This window comes from Peromyscus californicus, unplaced genomic scaffold, assembly GCF_007827085.1.
Source record: "Peromyscus californicus insignis strain IS unplaced genomic scaffold, ASM782708v3 Scaffold_14__1_contigs__length_90479793_seg_2, whole genome shotgun sequence".
In the NCBI taxonomy this organism is placed as follows: Eukaryota; Metazoa; Chordata; class Mammalia; order Rodentia; family Cricetidae; genus Peromyscus; species Peromyscus californicus.
The window spans coordinates 61773389-61794408 of NW_026294436.1; the positions used below are offsets into that span (position 1 = coordinate 61773389).

The 21020-nt window shown below is 37.4% G+C and overlaps 1 protein-coding gene across 3 annotated transcripts in view; it reads right to left on the reverse strand.

The window, feature by feature from the left end:
• The window catches only part of Akt3 (AKT serine/threonine kinase 3), a 256790-nt gene that overhangs the window by 19706 nt on the left and 216064 nt on the right, over positions 1-21020 (reverse strand). For all 3 annotated transcript variants that reach the window (XM_052737751.1, XM_052737752.1, XM_052737753.1), the window contains 2 exons: positions 10155-10369; positions 1541-1628 (listed from right to left, as the gene is read on the reverse strand). In XM_052737751.1, the coding sequence (XP_052593711.1) occupies positions 1541-1628; positions 10155-10369 (303 nt within the window). The remainder of the gene's footprint in view (positions 1-1540; positions 1629-10154; positions 10370-21020) is intronic.

Consider the following 21020-nt stretch of genomic DNA (forward strand, 5'->3'; position numbering starts at 1 on the left):
TGAAGCATTCAGGCTGCTTTGTCTCTCTGTATGTTCCCTTAGTAGTCAAAGAAGCATGGAAACTTGACAGGACAATTGGTCTTAGACATTAATCTTGCATAATGACTTGCAAACGTCACTGTATCTTGGCAACTGCAACTGTATTGATCCAGGAAATTGCCATTATCTTCTGTTTCTAACAAAGGTATAAAATATCTGATTGCTCTCAATAAAGTTGTCACAGCCTCAGTTGTGCTGTGGTTCCTCCAACGTGACCTGATTTCATTCCTCGGGGCCAAATCAGTTGCCCTTCGACCATTAAGTGAGGGTGCTTACACCTGACCATGCATTTTTTCCAGTTCTTTTGTAGTGCAGAGACATGATAAAACAAGAGCACAGTGCACAGAGGCTTTCTTAGGTACAGTGTATCTCATAAGAGTCATTATCTATGCTATGAAGTGGATGCAACTGTCTATATCAAGTCAATAAACATTCACATCTTTCAGAATGCTCCTGAGTTTAATAGAGGCTGTGAAGGACCTAGTACATGCATGTGCTTTCATAAATTAGGAATTCAAAACATGTGAGCTTTGCTGAAGTGAAGATTTGAGCAAAGTGTTTAAATGGACAATCATTAGGATACAGAAAAGAAAAGAAAATCACCAAATTTCCCACTGCCAACAATGTGACATAAAAAGGAAATACCAGTCATTTCCCATGTAATTTGTACTGTCATCCTTTTATGGGGCTCAAAGAGGAAAGTATTTAGCACAAAACAAATGTTTCAGATAAAAAATAAAGAAATCCAGAAATGGCTGTATTAGACAAAATAATGAGATAAAATATCTAGTAAATTATTAAACTTCATCCAAGTTTCACATTACAATTTTATGTAAAAAGCTAGAGAGATAACTCATTAGGTAAAGTAACTGGCACACAAGCTTGAGAACATGAGTTCAGAGTTCCAGCACCCATGTAAAAAGCTAGGCACAGTAGTACCTCCACGACTGCCTGAGCCAAGTGTGACACACAGTCTCAAAGAATGAACAAAAACCAACAGGAAAATGCACATGACAATAAAAATAAAGATACATAATTGGTAGCAATCATTTCTGTGGGAAATACAGTTACGTTACAAGCAACAGAAAGGACACAAATAAGACCATAAAACATTACTTTGTTAAATACAAAAACTGGTTTTTCTGCAAACTGTTTTAAAAATAAGGATTTATATATTTGAATGTGAAATGTTTTGAATTAAAGACATAAAGGTAATTTTTGTAAATTATTATTTTTTTTTTTGGCTTATCTAAATGAAAAAAAATGTCAGGTGTCTTTTTTTTTTCAACTGGAAGAAATGAAGCTGAATAAATTATTATGAAGAAAAGATAAACTCTTTGACAATTTTGAGGTTTTCAAGATGCACAAAATTATAAATAAAAATTTTTGCTGAGAAGTTTCGTCATCATTTAAACACAAAGTAAAATAGAAAGTATCATTGCATCATTAACATCTATTCCCATAAATTTCTGCTGTGTACAGTACCACAGAGACATCTTACCTTTTTGTCGTACACATCTTGCCAGTTTACTCCGGAGAAGAAACTATGCCTCATGATTTCTTTTGCATCATCTGGCCCTCCACCAAGGCTGTGAGTATAGAAATACAATTTAATGAAAGGGTAACACTGATGTAAGCCACACAATAAAAACTTTTGTGCAGATAAAATTTATTGTGTTATAATTTTTAAATGCATAGCCATAAAAATTAAATAACTTTAGTACCTACAATTTCCAAACATACTACTAAATAAGAACCACCCTTAGAGCGAGGTAAAAGACAAAGGCTTTGGAGAGAGCTCTGAAGAGGCAAGCACTTCTAGAGAGGAGGGAAGGGATAAGTGGCCAATGCTCCTACTCTCAAGGAGAGATAGATAATACAGCCCCTCTGGGGCTACAAGATTTAGAAATACATGGGGGGGTATCAATTATAAGAAAGGGAAACCATAATAACTGTTCCTTTCTGTGTAACTGAGTCAAAATGTTCCTTTGTTAATGTAAATCCTAAAGTAGACAATTGGTTAGAGAAATATCTGTGATCCTGGTAGAGTTAATCCCAATACTGGAGAGGCTGAGACAGATCTGAGTTTGAGAGGGCCAGCCTGGTCTACATAGTGAGTTCCAGAACAGCCAAGGCTACAGAGAGAAACCGAGACCATGTCTCAAAAACAACAAGAAAGCTATCTCTGGAGAGTACTGTTCCAAATAAAAACTCAGACTGCTTTCATATCTCAAAAGAATTGCAGAAACAATATTGTTATCTATGAAATATCCTTACAGGTCAATTTGCTATGCAATTAAGAATATAAAAATAAAAGTTAAAAATACACCCCAAGTTTTAAAGTTATTTTTATTTAAACAATGTGACCTAATAGGAAAAAAAATCAAGTATTTTCTAGTTACTATGGTTTAATTTAGTACCTATTCATTAAAAATAAGCATACATGAAAAAATAAGAATGGAAAAGAGGGATAAGAAGGAAAACAGAAAAAAAATAAACAAGAGAAAAAGAAGGTAAAGGAACTTTTCCACACTGGAGTTTGGATCTAACACAGTAAACTTTCTGAGTACTTAATCATGCATAGACACATATATATGCATGAGTTCATTATGATTTTTACTATTATAAAGGATGTGAAGTGTAATAAATACAAAAAAAGATATAGAATGTTTCCATTATCAATCAGCCACAAGATTATCAGAGAAAATCTTTCATTTTTGCTCAATTCCAAACTCAACTATAAATGAGTATGCTTTCTAATTAGTTCTGTCATGGGTACTGTTTCATTTGTTCATGTTACACCCAGAGAAGACAGTGCCATGGGAGACCGCAAGTGTGACTTCTGTCAGTGAGAGCTGGCTGATGTGAAACTCTCCACAGGGAAGAGCACTGACTCTCCTCTCCTGGCATTCACAATGTCACAGACCAAAAGCTCTCCAACCGAGTCTGTAATATTAACCTCTCCTTCACCACTTTCTTAGCTCCAAAGAATCAAAGCAACAAACACTGACTTGGAGGACTGGTCAGTTTTAGTAGTAGAAATGCTACCCCCATGGCCAATTTTAAAATACTGCAGTAGAAAATCAAATCACTATCTATTGTTTCCAACCACCACTCAGAAACAAGACAAGAATACTATGGAACAAAATCATTAGAGTGATTAGTATGACTTATTACTTTGCTTTCACTATTCTTGATTTAACTTGCATAATTTGATTTAAAAAAATCAATGATTATTGAATAACAGGTACAGCTTACAACATCCCTGGAAATTTAAACAGCTAGTCCCAGCGATCTGTACATACTAATATCAACACACCACTAGATAGAGGAAAAAACTAAACAGGCGAAAATAAGGACACACCAACTGTCCCTGAGCTGTGGTTATCAGGGGTAAGAGCTCCACATCTGAGAAGGACCTAACTCATCAAATGAAACCTGATGTAACTAGTGGATACATAACTAGCTTTGGTGTGAAATGAAAGAAAGCCTGCTCTAGGGTCTACAGAGAATTCTTTAACTATACTCTACTTGAGAGATGGACATTAGATTGTATAATATGATAGCAGAGTTCTTATCTGGAACCTTCAGTCTGGTGATTTGCATTTATTTCAGGTTTAGCATCTGATCTCTACACTCACTGTTTTCCAGATGTGCTGTCTCCCCTGGGAGGCAGAAATCAGTACTGGGTTAGTAACAAGTCATTCTAAGCTTGGCTTAAGGAACAAGAAAAACAAAAATACCAAAATATTTATTTCTGAAAGGAATTTAATATTTCAAAGTATAAATCAAAGCAGTTGTCATAAAAAGCAGAACTCTATTTTCTTACAGTTTATAGTTTACAATATTCTTTACATCTTCTATGAACTTGAGAAGGTACATGAAGTAGAAAAGCAGCCATTCTACAAGTTAAAAACAATCTGGATTTACTCATTTTTGTATAAAGCCTCAGTTCTTTTGCAATAACTGGCTTAGAACATAGCTAGCATGTTTGTCAAAATACACAAAAGAGTGCTTGTGAATGCTATGCAATCTGAGACTGAAGTTGTAGACTTCATTTTAGAAGCTGAAATCAATTAGCATAAGTTTCTTCAAAGTGTGAAGCTGTCAAACATTTCAATGTCATTGGCCCCCTAATATATAATTTAAAGACTTCAAAATGGTGTCAAAATATGCTTTGAACTGATGCTTTGAACTCATTCATGCCTAAGACCATTACATTTCAACATCATAACACCAAATAAACCTTTAGCTCCCGTGTATTCTATGAGGAACATCACAGAATTCCCATTTCCTAGTCTTATACCCAGCATGAGGTGATGATCTTCATGTAAGCTGTGCTGGAGGATATAAAGGAAAGACATGCAGAAGGGTCACACAGTAACAGAGAATAAGCTTCTGGTGGGGGTGCAGGTAGGAAGGACTCAGTTTTCTCTCAGGGGCTGGCCAATGGGAGTTGGACCATGCTCCAGTGAGTATATGTGCAACAGAAATTGAACATATGGTAGTTCTTTTTCTTCTTTTTCCTCTTCCTCTTCTTTTTTGGGAGGGAGGTCACAAGGGTAGGCAGGCAGACTTGGGAGGATTGGGAAGTGAGTGTGACCAGGATGAATGATGTGAAATTCCCAAATAATAATTAATAAAAATATTATGTTAAAAAAAGCTCAACCATGGTTAATCCTTTGGGAGAACTCACAGTAAAGAATATTAGAAAAATTCAGGCATCATTTAAAGTGGCTGAATTTAAAAAGAAATTTCAGTACCTGATTATGTTCAAAGCCTTTTGGGGGCTGTTGCTGGTTTATCTGCTTCCTAGAGGTAAACTGATCATTTCCCAGGTTTCTGTCCCAGGCCCTCCTCTTCCTCCCCTTTCCTTCCTGTGCTACTTGCCCATCTCCAGGGACCTCCCAGATGTCAGTGGCCACCCAAATCACAGCTGGCTACTGTGACTCTTTTAAGCACTGGTTGCATTTCTTCCAGATGCTTACTTGACATTTCCATCTTGGTTTGCCAAAGAAACCTCAGACTTGGTATGTCTAAAGTTACTCTCAGCATCCACCACTACCAGCCTCTGCCTTTTTGTTCCCCAAATTAATCACCCTAACTGGGCACTTCTAGGATTCCCCATAACAACTTGCTTACCATTTCTATTTATTCAAAACTGTATTCGTTGCTTGTTTTTACTTTTTTTTTTAAAAAAAAAAACCCTTTGCTTCAAAAAGAATCTACTTTATCTAAAAATTTTTGTCAATTGTTTTTAAAATATGATCTCCCTATGTAGCTCAGGCTGGCTTTAAACCCGAAATCCTCTTGCCTCAGGATCCTAAGTGATGTATCTGCCATTCAGGCTTTGCACAGTGTTCTGCATTCCTGCCCTTTGCTTTTCCAATCAGACCACACCACAACTGCCAGGGCTGCCTTCTCATCACACATATCTCATTATACCATCTCTTTCTTTAAAAAATTCTTCTGGTTTCTCATCCTTCCCTGAATAAAGATTACTTCCTAAGAAACATAAAATCCTTACAATCTAATTCACTTGTTTCATCTTTCACTGGAGCTCAGCTTCTACAGTCTAGTCACTGAACTTTTCCAATGCTATGTTCTCATGCAATCCTAGCTGTATTTACATGCAGATGATGCCTGGAGCCAGTTCAGGTGCTCACAGTCTCTTAGGCTGAGCTAATGATCTCAAGAGCATTTGCACACAGTTTGGCCTAAGAATATCCAAGTGTTATGTGATATTTTGTTTGTGTTCTGACAAATAAAGCTTGCCTGGAGATCAGAGGGTGGAACAGCCACTAGTTAACCACAGAGACCAGGCAATGGTGGCTCACACTTGAATCCCAGCACTTGGGAGGAAACAGGAAGATCAGAAGTTCAAGGCTACCCTGGGCTACAGGAGATTGATCCAGTCTAAAAGAGAAACAGAGTCTTTAATCCCAGCACTCGGGAGGTGAAGACAGAAATATAAGGCAGGTGGAGACAGGATCTCAGCCCCCCAATTTGGTCTGAGGATGCGGAGAGGTAAGAAGTTTCTGTTGGCTGCTGCTCTGCTTCTCTGATCTTTCAGCTTTCACCCTCCATATCTGACTTCAGGCTTTCATTGTGAACACTAATTAGGATCACGCTTCATGCAAGTGTAGGTTTGTGCCCTTTGTTTTTCTACAAATCTATAAAAAGATGTGCTCATGCTATTCATCTTTGCATCCTCAGTACTTTGATGCAGCAATACAGAGGCTTGACACATTATATAAAAGAGCTTTATAAGCCTGAGAGAAGCAAATAAGTATCAGGGCCCTATCATTCTTGAAATTTACCTAACATATATTCAAAAGTTCCTAAGTAACTACTATGTGCTATCCGTATGATGGGAATGAGCCAAGAGTAGATAAATTAATGATGCACAAAAAACACAAACAAGACTTTGTTTTGCCAGCCACTCACAGAGACAACCACAGAACAAAGAATGACCAAAGTTATCTGAAGAGTCAGAAAGAGATAGGATAAAAATTCACTACCCTTGAAACCAAGTCAAATAATAAATTCTCCCTGACCCAAAAGGATGAAATGGTAGGCATAGCTCTGCTTAAGAACAATCTTTCAGCAAACTCTGCTCATTACTTAACTGTGAAATAATCACCATAAATGTAATACATCTCAAAACCTATACTGAGAAGTTGGTGCACTGTATACAAGGTATATAAAAAACACTATGCACACATTAGGAAATTTGGTTTTCTATTCCTGCTCCACATGAACTTTCAGTGAGACCACAAACAAATTACTTTCTGTATATGAAATGCTTGTAAGTATCTACCCTGGAAGGCCCCTAAAAAAGCAAACTAATTCACAGGAAAGTACCCAGAGGAGAAAAAAGGAAAAAAAAAACCGAACACTTTAGAAGTCTAAGGAAGCCAGGCGGTGGTGGCACACGCCTTTAATCTCAGCACTCAGGAGGCAGAGGCAGGCAGATCTCTGTGAGTTCGAAGCCAGCCTGGTCTACAGAGTAAGTTCCAGGACAGGCACCAAAGCTACACAGAGAAACCCTGTCTCAAAAAAAACGAAAACAAAAACAAAAAAACAAACAAAAAGAAGTCTAAGGAAACATCTCAGTCACTAAGATCATTCAATATGGTCTTTGGTTTTCACAAAACAAAGTTTGGGGGAGGGCATCTTTCCCTCACCCATGCCTCCACATGGCAGACAGGGGTGGGGGTGTCCAGCTCTGACCACAGGGTCAGCTCTAGTGTGTTGCCTAGGTGAGGTGTACACCTGTGGTGAGAAGCAGGGCCATCTTTCCTAGTGCAGGGGCGAGCTCTCCTGAGGGGTAGTTCAGGCCCGGAAGTCACAATACCCCTTGTGGCCGCACAGGCCACCCAGATCAGTATGGTCCCTACAATAACATGGCCCTCAGACACCAACATTACCACCTGAGCAGGTGAGAGAGCGCGCTCCAGGATCACAAGAGTAGGAGAGCTAACCCTGACCCTCACCAGCTGTAGCACAAAAGAGAGCAGGCTCTGCAGCCATCTGGGCAGCACACTAGAGCTGATCCTGTTGTCAGGGACACCGGTAAGCCAACCTGGAGGGCTTGAGAGTAGCAGAGCCAACCCCTCCCCATCTGCCATGCAGTGGCATGGGTGAGGAAAAGAAGCCCTCCCCCTCCACCTCTTGCTACCTGTGGCAGGCAAGAGAGCTGGCCAATGTCTCAAGAGTGAGAGAACTATCCCTGCCTCCAGCCAGGGCAGCACATTAGTGCTGACCCCATCAGGGACACAGAGCCAGCCCTGAGGCCATCAGAGCGGGACAGTTGAACCTGCCACCCCAAATATGCTACCCACAGCAATCAGAAGAGATGGCCCTGTACCTCATCTGGGCAATACAGTAGAGTTGGCCCTTGTGGTTCGAGTATGGGTGAGCTGGATCTGAGGGCCTGAGAGCGGGAGAACGGGCCCCACTCCTTGCTGCAGGCTACACTGGGTGAGCTACCCTAGGCAGTGCTGGAGAGCTGGCCCACTCCTTGCTGCAGGCTGCACTGGGTGAGCTACCCTAGGCAGTGCTGGAGAGCTGGCCCAGGTGGTGACAATGGCGAAATAATGACAAGATGACCAATCCAACTACCACCCAGGCCCAGAGCCAGGGCTGAGTTAGCCTACCTCAACATCCACCTCATCTATGAACTGCTGGAGCACGTGAAAGGGAAGAACCTACAAATCCAAAACAGCAGGATCTCCATGACACAGGACAACATGATATCCAAGAGCAGTCCAGTGAGAGCCCATTATCAGTGGCATAACAGAAGCCTGAGCCCTTGAGACCAATGACTCATGGCAATGAACACTTGCAAGTAAAGATGAACAGACTAAAGGGTAAACTGTGACTCAATGAGCCACACTACAGCTTCCACAACAAGATTCTTCTCTCGCTCTAATTTTTTTGTTTTGTTTTTGTTTTTTCTTTTAAATTTGGTTTTGTTTTGGGAAGGAGGTTACAAGGGCAGAGGGCAGATGAGAGGGGACAGGGAGATAAGTGGGATCAGAATGCATGATGTGAAATACATAAAGAATCAAAGAAAGTTAAAATACATTTTAAAAAGTGATGGTAAACTCTTTATTGTATCTGATTATGTCTGCTGAAAGCAGCATGGTATTCTTAAAAATTTATTTACTTTTAAATTTATTTTTTACTTTATGTGTATGAGTGTTTTGCCTGCGTGCACGTTTGTGAATCTTGTGCTTGTCTGGTACACCTCAGGAGGTCAGAAAAGGGTGTTGGAGCCCGTGAAGTGGAGTTACAGATGGTTGTAAACCATTAAGTAGGTGCTGGGGATAGAACCTGGATCCTCTGCCATAGTAGCAAGTCATTTAACCACTTATACCATCTTTCCAGCCCCACATTCTTATAAATTTAAAAATTAATACCTACAGTGAAAAATCTCTGCTAAAGTAGACAAAGACCAAGTACTAAGAATTCACATACTTCTTTCACTCATTAAAGAGTCTCTCAAATATATGTTAAGCATGAATCATAAAACACTGTAGCTGTAGCAGCCAGGCGGTGGTGGCGCACGCCTTTAATCCCAGCACTTGGGAGGCAAAGGCAGGCGGATCTCTGTGAGTTTGAGGCCAGCCTGGGCTACCAAGTGAGTTTCAGGAAAGGCGCAAAGCTACACAGAGAAACCCTGTCTCGAAAAAACAAACAAAAAAACGAAAACAAAACAAAAAAACCCAAACAAATAAACAAAAAAAACCACTGTAACAAAACATTAGGTGGTGTTCTGGATGACCAAAAACATGCAGTCACCTATCCTCTAGACGCCTAGAGTTTAATGAACTTTCAAGGGAGTTCTGATCCTTATGGGGAGAGGATAGTCTCTCTCTCTCTCTCTCTCTCTCTCTCTCTCTCTCTCTCACACACACACACACACACACACACACACACACACACACACACATTATGGGAAAGGGGAGAAGATACACACATTATCTCAAGTTATGGGCATTTTATAAACAAATGATTTCACATATAACTAGTGAGTATACTGTGAATTAATACGTAAATGGACAAAGTACAGTGACTGAGCACTAAAGGCTATAGGAGAGTTTAGGTCATAACCAAAAAAAAAAAAAACCTGTAAAAACAAAATTATAGTGTCTTGCTTTTACAATCAATTTTCAGCCATACCTGGAAAAAAATTACATAACAAAAAATAGAAACGTTAACCTAGATAGTAGGGGGAGGGAAGAGCAGAAATAAGCCTTTTCTTTCTGTTATGTGAGTCAGTAGAAATATAAAGCCCCAGAAACTGAAAGAAGAAAAAGGAACATCCCAACGCCTACAAGATCAAGCTTTGGGGTAATTAAGACATTGTTTACTTATCATATACATAAAGAATTTCTCAAAAGTCCTTATTTGGAAAGTTTGTATAATACTCTTAAGTTAGGAAAGAGTTGATGTGTTTTTAAACTGTTCTATATTATGCACTTAAAAACACGTCAGTATCTCTCAGTGGGAAAATGTCTACACCAAATACAATGCTTCCTGGAGTCGATTATACTTCATGAATTCTAACCAAATTCATCAGCAACTTATGGGTTGTTATCAAGGCTTACCGTTTATTTGGATCCTTTATCAAGAGCCCTGAAAGCAATGATTTTGCATCTGAAGAGAGTGTTCGAGGAAATTTAATGTCTTCCATTAGTATTAGTTCAAAGAGTTTCTCATGATCCTGGTTGTAGAAAGGCAACCTCCCACACATCATTTCATACATGACAACACCCAGGCCCCACCAGTCTACCGCTCGGCCATAGTCATTATCTTCTAATACCTAGAAATGAAACCAGCAAAACGCAGTATTACTATTATTATTATTACATTATGAGACACCCTCACTATATGGCCTTGGCTGGTCTGGAACTTGCTATGTAGACTGATCTGGCCTCAAATTCACAGAGGTCTGTCTGTCTGCTTCTGGAGTGCCATGCCCAAGCCATGTACATTAATGGTTAAAGCATTATTCAAAAGAAGTGAATTTTATATAAAAATGAATACAACTTCAATTACTTATATGAAACAACTTATAATCAGAAACATTCAATGTACAAAAAGCAAAAGTCATGAAAATTTTGTTACATGAGTCTGAAGTACATCTCTATCTACATAATCAAACGAAAAGCATTAGCTAGGATGTTTGCTTATTTTCTTTCAGGTCTACTGCATTTCACATTCTCAGTCTCTCCAACAACTTAAAATTAGGCCATGCTGGTGACAGATCACATACTGTGCATTATACATTTTACTTTGAGAAGTAAGTTTAAAACAAGAAAGAAAACAGGACTAGAAAGCTGTCTCAGCGGCTAAGAGTACCTACAAGAGCTAGGTCCCATTCTCAGAACCCACATGGTGGCTTACAATCATCTGTAACTCCAGTGTATAAAGTGAGCAGACACCCACCCTTCTTTGACCTCTGTGGGCACCTGGTGCCCATGATGATGCACACACATAAGAGAGGCAAAACACTTATACACACAAAATAAATTTAATTTTTTTAAAAAGTGCAATAATACAAATCAAACAGTGAAAGATGAAAACATCAAACAATTTAATTTAAAGAATGATCAGTATAGGGTATGGCAGTAAAATAATAAATATGGCAACTTTTGGGAGCCCTTCCTTCTATGTCTAAAATCTTTCAGAAAATAATGAATGAAATGAATATCAGTATTTACTATTTTGAAATATTACATATTTTATATCTGAAGCCTCAGAAGCCACAAACTTTAGCCACGTGTGGTGGAACAGCACTCAGAAAGCAGAGGCAGAGGCAGTGGATCTGAGTTCGAGACCAGCCTGGTATACAGAGTTAAGTTCCAGGAGAGCTAGGGCTACAAAGAGAAACCCTGGGGGCGTGGGGGGAGGTGGATGGGTGGAGGAGAGGAGGAAAGAAAGGGAGAAGCTATGGAATCTTTATGGCATATGTCCACATATGTATCTCAAAACGTATCAGATACAAAACCTAGTTAGTTAATTATGGCATAAAGGTATCACTTTGGTTACATTAGAACAATCTCTTCATATCCAAACACAGGAATTTACTATGAGTGCTGACCCCAGCATGGAAGTGCAATTAGAGAGCTCAAGGCCTTGTGCATGGTAGGCAAGTGTTCTACCACTAAGTTATAAACACAACTGCAAATGTGAGTCTTGCCCAATGGAATATTCATCATCTAGAGACAATGTCCAGCACTTTACTTAGATAACTACATTTGAATTAATATTAAACTTCAGTTTATCCGACCCTTCAAGCTTTGAGAAAATCTGGTCTAGAATATGAATTTCATCAACTAAAAATATTTTTATTTTGAATTAATCAAATGCTTTATTGAATTTTGGGTATTTCTGACAGTCACATTAAAGTTACCTCCTCAAAAGGCACTTGAGCAGAAGTATTTAAAGATGAAGGACAGAATTTTAAAAACTCGCCGGGCGGTGGTGGCGCACGCCTTTAATCCCAGCACTCGGGAGGCAGAGCCAGGCGTATCTCTGTGAGTTCAAGGCCAGCCTGGGCTACCAAGTGAGTTCCAGGAGAGGCGCAAAGCTACACAGAGAAACCCTGTCTCGAAAAACCAAAAAAAAAAAAAAAAAAAAAAAACTCAACCATATAGTTGCTTTGTTGTCAAAGAAACCAAGAAAATCATCTGTAACTTAAGATCAAAAGTCTAGTTATTGTAACTAAAGAAAATATTTTCTAAAAGAGAAACTTTAGTTGTTTTTTTTTAATAGATAAAAACAGTCACACTTTATGTATGTGAGTAAGTAAACATGGGAACAAACAGAATACAAAGAATAGCAAAGAAGCATAAGGGATTTTTTATTTCTTAAAGGAAATACACTATGTACCTTTTAAAAGTAACAGTGACTATCTCAAACCTCATTAGTGGAATACACTGTTTTCTGAACCTTTATCTAACTGATACAGGATTTCACCCAATAACAAACAAAACTAAAATCTAACTAATCTTTAACTGGATTCCTATACCAGCAACAAAACAGTGGCATACATGAAAAGGAGCCAAATGTGGTTTTTAACCTCTTTTTTCATAAAACCATAAAAAGCATAAAAGCTGGATTAACTGCCTTCTGAACCCACATTTCACCAGCCGGGTTCTCATCCCCAGCTGGCAGAACTGGCAATCCTTTATTTTTGTTTAAATACCTGGTTTTCAGCCAGAAGGGTAGGAGTACAGAAAAAGAGGGCTTCATTTTGAAGAGAATAGCAACTAAAAACCAAAACTGCGTTGTAAAAAAAAAAAAAAAAAAATCTATTAGATAAAATGAAATACATTTTATTTAGCTTTGCAAAATAAACACTAATTCTCAATATAGGTGGTTTTGCATCTGATACGTACACCTTCACTTCCATACAGATACAAGATGATGTAACTGGAACTGTCTGCTGTATCTCTGTGTGGTCAACAATATTGATGGAATGCATTGTGTTACTGACATGCAGACTTCAGCATTGCTGAGAACACACCCTAACAACTTAGCCACATTCTTAAGAGGCTTTGCTATCAACTACAAAGAAATACTTTATGTAGGTTGTGAGGTGAAATGTTCAAAAAATAAAAATAAAAATGACTTTTACATTCTATACAGACACATAATGTGAAACATACTCCACTTTCGTATTATATATTTTCTCTCTTAAATAGAATGCTTTAAAAACATAATTCTGTGAAATACTCTCAAATTTCCAAATCAAATTAATTATTCCAAATATATCTTCTGTATTATTTTTGGAAAAAAAAAGTTTTTCTTCCTCACTCAAAGTACTTCTATTTCTAAAATTCTGGTAGCGTGTAAAATTTGCACTTTTTAAGCTAATTGTAAAAATCTCTCTGGTCACTTCAAATGATGACTTTTCTGTAGCAAACCAGCTCATCAATTTCATGGTCACTGTGAGGTTGATAAGGGTATGAACGACAGTGGTCTAAAGGTATAGTAATAGGGAAGTACACTTCTGCCCCATTCAACTGGCTCTATCATATTACAAGGCTATAACTGCAGATCAGAACATATTCTGGTAGAAGACTGATCTTGATGAAATGACCTAAGCATCCCTTACCTTAAAATGACCCAGACTTGTCCCCAAACTGCAAATGCAGCAGGGTGTAGACACCTAGCGCCGCCTTCCATCCTAACGCCCTTGGTAAGCTGAGATGTAGCCTGGCCCTCAACACAGTCTCCACAAAGCCAAGTGACAAAAGAAAGTGTACTCAAAGTATATGTCATCAAGTGAAGAAAGACCACATCAAATCAAGCGTCAAATAGTACAAACTCCAAGAAACAGGCTGCGTTTCAATTTCCCTACCAGAACCCAGAAACTGCTTTCTTCTCAGACATAATAAAACCCGATATTCAAGCAGGTCAAAGCAGACATCAGCTAACCAAGCATTTGGTAACATCTGATGAAAATACTTATACTTATTTTTTTAAAAAATGGTAGGTAAACGAAACAATTTTGAATCCACAAATAAGCTCTTAAACAGTAATTTTAAAAGATATTTTAAAACTATGTATTTGAAAATGACACTATCAAGTAAAGGCTTCCAATATTAACATAATAGGCATTTTCAAAACATTTTAATTCCAGTACCATTTACCAAACAAGATTTACTGAAAGAGTAAAGGGACGTCTTTCTCAGTTTGCTAGCCAGGCCAAACAATGCATCCAAGGCTAGCAATTATAAGGAGGCGATGTATGCCCTGGAGTGGCTTGCTGCTCAATCAATAATCCTGACAGAACAGATGGGAGAAAAATCAAACATCTAAACAAACTGTCTACACACCTATGTTGTGAAAGTAAACTGTGAACTTGGATGAACCAATTTACCACTTTTTCACATTTTTTCTCTGGTAACTCCACATTTCAGGTAACTGATATATATATATGTTACATAGAAACATCTATACACGTCTTCACTTACAAAGGTTATTTATATATTCTTCACATCATTTGATATTTTATCAAATTGGTATCTGAAAACAAATGACAAAATTTTTCTTATTCAGATTTTAAAAGAGATTATAGTTTCAAGAGAAGTATATAATCCATGAGAATTTTGAGTTCCATGGTTTGTCAATGTTTTTTCATATTACTATTTTTTATATAACACACTATTTTATAATCAATGTCCAACTGCTCTAATTCTTAAGATACATTATCTATAAATGTCAATGCTATTTGCTCTAAGTTTTAATGTTGCCTTCTAGCATTGCACAAATGCCTGAAGGCAACTAACATCACAATTTCAAAAGCAAACCAGAGTCAGAACAGGAAAATTCCTTAAGACAAAAGCCAAATGTATAAATACCAGTAACCAAGTCATACATGTATATTATCTCCCTAGAGTTCTCTATTGCTTTGTCACAAAGCAACAGACATTAATGAATTCTAAGAAACTGGGTCATTGTAACTCAAGTAAAAATAGGCATCATTCGTGTTTCTTAAATAACTTAGGGTTAGTGTTTTGTCTATCCTTAGGATTCAGAAAATTTACAATTAAACTTTGGGCTTCCACTAAAATACCAAATATTCTGATTCATAACATTAAAAAGAAGCTTATGTGAGATTCAGCTAACATAAGAACTCATAACTTCTAAATTAGTAAGAAGCACTAGCTGTAAAAGTTGGAGGAGGGTTTATTCTGTTTTACTTCACGTTTAAACAATCTCCAATTATGGGACAAACTGGATAATTGTTAATGTTACCATAATAGGACCAGAGTAAAGAAATAAATCAAGTACCAAGCCAACTCCTCTGATAGAAGTTCTTAAATATGAATTCTAACAATGAAGCAGACAACAACTGGAACTAATTACTGTGCCCCAATGGGACTTCAATTTACTTAACTTCCTCATATACTAGTGATGACATCTCTCAAGACTGCCAGAAAGAGAAAGGTTTTCAAAGTCCTTCACAGGGACAGGTGTCGGAAAAATTATTCATAATTAAATAAAATGTTAGTGTTTAACACAATGTTAGCAAAAATAACTTTCTCACAAAGCTTAGAAGTCTAATTCCATAATTGTAGGAACATAGCAAAACCCTGTTGAAGGGCTACTCTGAACATAACTATGTACTTTACTATTTCTGCCTACAGATTAAAGATGCAAGCACGTGTAACTGGCCACACTCATTTCTCATGAAGAGTTCCTAAAGAGTCTACTAGACGTTATCCTCACATTTAATCCTTACAGATCAAAATTTTATCCAATTTATTTCTGTCGGTTCCCTTCATCTACATTACCTCACACTCATCTTTCCCATGCTTCTACTTACTTCTTAGGAAGTTAGTGCATTTTTCAGATTTTAAATTTTTATGTAGTTAATTTTCATTTGTACTATGATTTATCACAGTAAAGCACATTTCTTTACCAAGAGCTATCAATATTCAGAAGCGTTTCATATATTCTCAATATTTTACATCAGATATTAGACAAAGATTTCAAAAGAAAAATATACATAATTCTAATAAGCAAATGCTTTAGAAATGGGCTCTGAGAAGTAAGAGTGAATTACAACCTACATTTTTAGTCAGTGTACAAAAAAAGCACTTTTTGCACTTAGATAAAATAAAATTTCATAGTTCCATTTTCAACAGTAACCATAGCTAGATATTACACATTTCTCAAAAATCAAGTCATTTTATAATCTCTGTGTTTTTTCTAAGTTGATTATCAAATAGTTTTATTTTTACACTATTACAGAAGTGCATTTCTCTGGGTTCCCCAAACCACCTTCCTCAACCTTGCCCATCTGTCACCATCTGCTGCTTTTTAGCATGTACTTTTTGTGTGATCACATAAGCATGTGAAAAATAACTAACATTCAGATGATTATCTGCTGGTACATTTGAGGACTGGGCACAATAAAAGTGAACTGCCAAAACGCACTTAACACTTTTAATTTTGTTGGGTCTTGCATGTAAGCTACATTTGATTTTCAAACTGTTTTACAGTTGGAAAGTTGAGCAGGTACTGCTAACTCAAGAGCAAAGCTGAGACTCCAAATAATTAGCACTGCATAAAATCATCTGGATTTAATAGGATCCAAACTAAATAATGAAATTTAAAAGAGTTTATATGTGATTTCTAATTTCTCTTATAATTTATAGGTGTTTAAACACAGCACAGACTACAAAAACAGAATCCTCTCAAGACATTCATATGGTCCATAATTTTTTAATGGATTGGTTTTATTTTCTTGGACTACAACAAGAAAAATAAACTCATTTAAAGCTGTACATATCATTGCATTTTCAGAGATGCTATAAAGGAAATGCCTAGTTTACAGGTCTGTCAGAACTTAATCTATGTAATCTCCTTAAAAAAATATTTTTCTTACCAGTAAACTGTTACCAAAAAATATACTGTAAGCTTCATTATTCATCAAAAGAAGTTAAGAGAAAATATTTATTTATATGTCCACTTTTCAATCAATGGTATTTTACCTTACCTTTTCTGGTGATATTTACCAAAAAAATAAGGGGAGTCCATATAAATGTAAGCATTTACAAATATGCTATAAGTCTGACACACAGAGCATTTTAAAAAGTGGCTTTAGATGACTTTTTATATGCTTTTTGAGGAATCTTTGATATACACACCATCCATGTTTAAATAGCAAACCACTGCTAATTGAAGGATAAAAAGAGCATGCTGACTGAAACGAAGGTTGCAGATGACCTCCACACTCTGTACAGACAGTGCTCAAAGAGCAGAAGTAAGAAGAGCACTGTGATGATTCTTGCACATGAGCAGTAGCCCAGAATGCACTCTAGGTCTAACTGATCCTATCTGCCTATCAAGAAAGGATCAACACTGATAATGGTACAGAAAAGAAATGAAACCTTCAAAAAATGGAAGACACCATCTGAAAGTAAAGAGAAAGGCTAGTTTTAACATGAGATAATCTTTCTCTAGTTGACCATGTAATCCCACAGTATTACCCCTGGCTTGAAATTCATAGATACTCCCTTACCCAAAGGATTCAAAACTAGTTCCTTTGCATCCCAAGCACTATCCACTTGTCTACTCTCTCCCTTCCTATGCTGTGTTAGGGTTCCCGTGTCCCACCCCTCCCCAGGAGGGCTTACTTTGTCCTCGACTGCAATATATAACTCTAGATATTAACTGAAGAAAATCACTTCCTAGTTTCTCTATGCCTAGCACCTACCATAAAGCCTGACATCTAGTAGGTATTCAGTATTTCTTTATTCCACAAATGGGTGTTCTTCAATGAAATGGCACAAACTGATGACTACAATAAGAAAGTACATTTGGAATTTTTTCAGGTAGGGTAAATACATTCCAAAATATTCTGATTTAACACAAAAGTAGTAAAAGATGTAGATATCTGGACATATAATTTAAATTACTTGAAAACTTAGTTGTTTCAAAGTTTGTCATCTACAAAAAAAAACCTATAATGATCATGTTTTTCTATAAATGTGTCAAGATTTCAATTAATAAAATAATTTGTATCATCACAGATGAGTAAACAGACTGTTGTTTAAAGGCTTTAATACTTTTAGAAATATGCAGCGGCCAATCAAGGGATGGTTCAGGAGGTCAAAGTGCCTGCTGAAAACTTGACAACCTCAGTTTGATTCCCAGCATCCATATGGTGTAAAGAGAGAATGAGCGCCTGAAGGCTGTCTGCTGACTGCCCATGTATACGGTGTAAAGAGAGAACGAGCGCCTGAAGGCTGTCCGCTGACTGCCCATGTATACGGTGGGAAGAGAGAACGAGCGCCTGAAGGCTGTCCGCTGACTGCCCATGTATACGGTGTAAAGAGAGAACGAGCGCCTGAAGGCTGTCCGCTGACTGCCCATGTATATGGCAGCCCATGTACACACACACACACACATACACAAACACATAAAATAATTAAATGCAATAAAAATGTTAAATATGTAGAAATGACTGCTTTTTTTTTTTAAGAAACAGTTTCTTGAGTATTGGTAACTCTGAGAAACAAGTCTCTTTACATTCAGTTCTTGGTTTTGTCTTTCAGTTGATAATGTCTCCACAGACATTATTTTTTGTTTCTTAGGAGATCATCTGCTTCTCAAATGAGATGTTTATCTTCTCCAGAGCAATCTCTCCTAATTGTGACATAAATGACTTTGGCACTGTAAATCTGGGAGCCACCATTCATTACAAATGTATAACGAGAGCAACGGAATGCTGGGAACAAAGACTTTGTTTCCATGGCACTCGAGAAACCAAAACTAGTCAGAAAATATGATCTTATATTTGAATAAACAAAAACAGCATTTCTACAATTTTATTTAATTCTTTCACAAAAACAGAATTTTAAATTCTAGCCTCTGTAACAGAAAATTACATGTTTGGCAAGACAACAATACTTGGAAATGTACTACATTTTAAATATTAGCACTTATTTATAATTACTAAGCCCTTTGAAATGTTAATTTAACTCCTAGTTTTAAAAAACTAATACTGTAAGGCAACATGTTAATACATACATAATTTATTCTACTTTCTAATTATGTCTGATTACCATTTCCTGTTAGGCCATCATTCATATAATTAAAGATGAAAAGTTAGGCTTTATGGTCTAGTAACCCTAGTTAGATTCCTGGTACTCCTGGAAAGTACAGAGGAGTAATATGATCAAAATATATTATTTACATAGATGATATTCTCAAAGAATAAATAAGTTTGTTTTTGTTTTTTAAAAGAACCCTGGAGTACTGTATACCTCACATTACCCTCTAGCTGTGTTCAGATTACTAAATGAAAAATGAGTTTCACTATGTTTCACATGTTAGTCCAAATGTCACAGGAACAGACAATGATGATTGATAACAGAAATCCTACTCATCAAAGGAAGGCTCCTCTACCTGTAACAACAGCAACACCAGCCTTGCTGCACTCTGAGGAGTGCCCCATTGGTCCAGCTCTACCCCCTTCTGACTGCCCTGTGTGCAACACTCTTCCTCTGTGTTGGCTTCCTCCTCCTTGGCACTCAGATATCTGAGCAAACACCCCTTTCTGTAGCCATCAATCTGTGGAAGATTCTATTACCCAAATATGCCTGTAGTAACTCCCATCTCACATGCTCCTCTGTGATGCGAGGTATACACTGTTTGAAACCTTGAAGGCTTACAACTGCTGCAAGGAAAAATGTATGACAAAAGTGATATGGATCTCATGAAAAAAAGGCCAGGAAATGAGAAGACACATGAACGATCTCAGCTGCATTTTTCATACAGCCAAAATGGGTACAATATGGGTGAAACTTAAAGGACAATTTGCTGAGGGAAAGCGCCAGACATACAAGGCTCCGTGTCATATAGTTTTATTTACATGAAATGTTCAGAATGAGCTACAAGGAGAGCCTAGAGAGAAAGGATGAGAAACTGATAAAGGTGAGGTCACAGTTGGAATTATTAAAACATTTTGCAATTAGAAGTAATAGTTGCACAACTCTAAACATCTTTAAAAGTAAACTATTGACTTAAAAAATTATATGGCATGTGAACTATAACCAAATCGGAAAAATAAAAAAAGTATTTTTTTTTTTTTTGGTTTTTCGAGACAGGGTTTCTCTGTGTAGCTTTGCGCCTTTCCTGGAACTCACTTGGTAGCCCAGGCTGGCCTCGAACTCACAGAGATCCGCCTGGCTCTGCCTCCCGAGTGCTGGGATTAAAGGCGTGTGCCACCACCGCCCGGCAAAAAAAAAAAAAAAAAAAAAGTATTTTTAAAAACTGAACTTTTAACAGTTTACCAGATTAAAAACAAAAGAGGAAGAGGAAGGCTTGGGTGAGTTTAAGACTGCTTCTAATTTGTTCCTAGGTCATTTGCTCTTAGATCTGTAGGCCAAAGGCCCCTGGCCATTTGGAAGAAGCCTGAGCCACAGAGACAACAACCTTAATGACATGTCACTGGACACCTACAGCAGCTGTCACACAGAAGAGTGAAGGTGCTTCTGGGTAATTTTATTCTGTAAGCAGTTATCTTCTGCTAATAAGACTTTCGGCTAAGGCCACACGTGTGAGCGGAACAGAAAGAAGCCACCTGTGCAGGCCCATCTGCATTCTTCATGTAAAGGAGCCCAAGGTTACAGGAAATTATGTTTCATCACTGAACATCTGAGTAGGCTCTTATACAGAAAGACTAACTGGTACATCTAAGATAGCTACTACATCAAATTACACCTTTTCCTTTTTCTTCCTTTGATTTTTCTTCTCCATGGAACTTCATGTATTATGTTATATATAGTTTTATGTTATATGTATAGTTTCTGTCCAACAGAAGTTCCTTGAGAGTACAGTCATTTTCTATCTTGCTCCTATACTGGCATATCATACAAAAAATCCTCAACACAGAGCAGACACACAACAGATACTTGAATAAACTGAGGAGCACCTCATGGGTTTGAAGC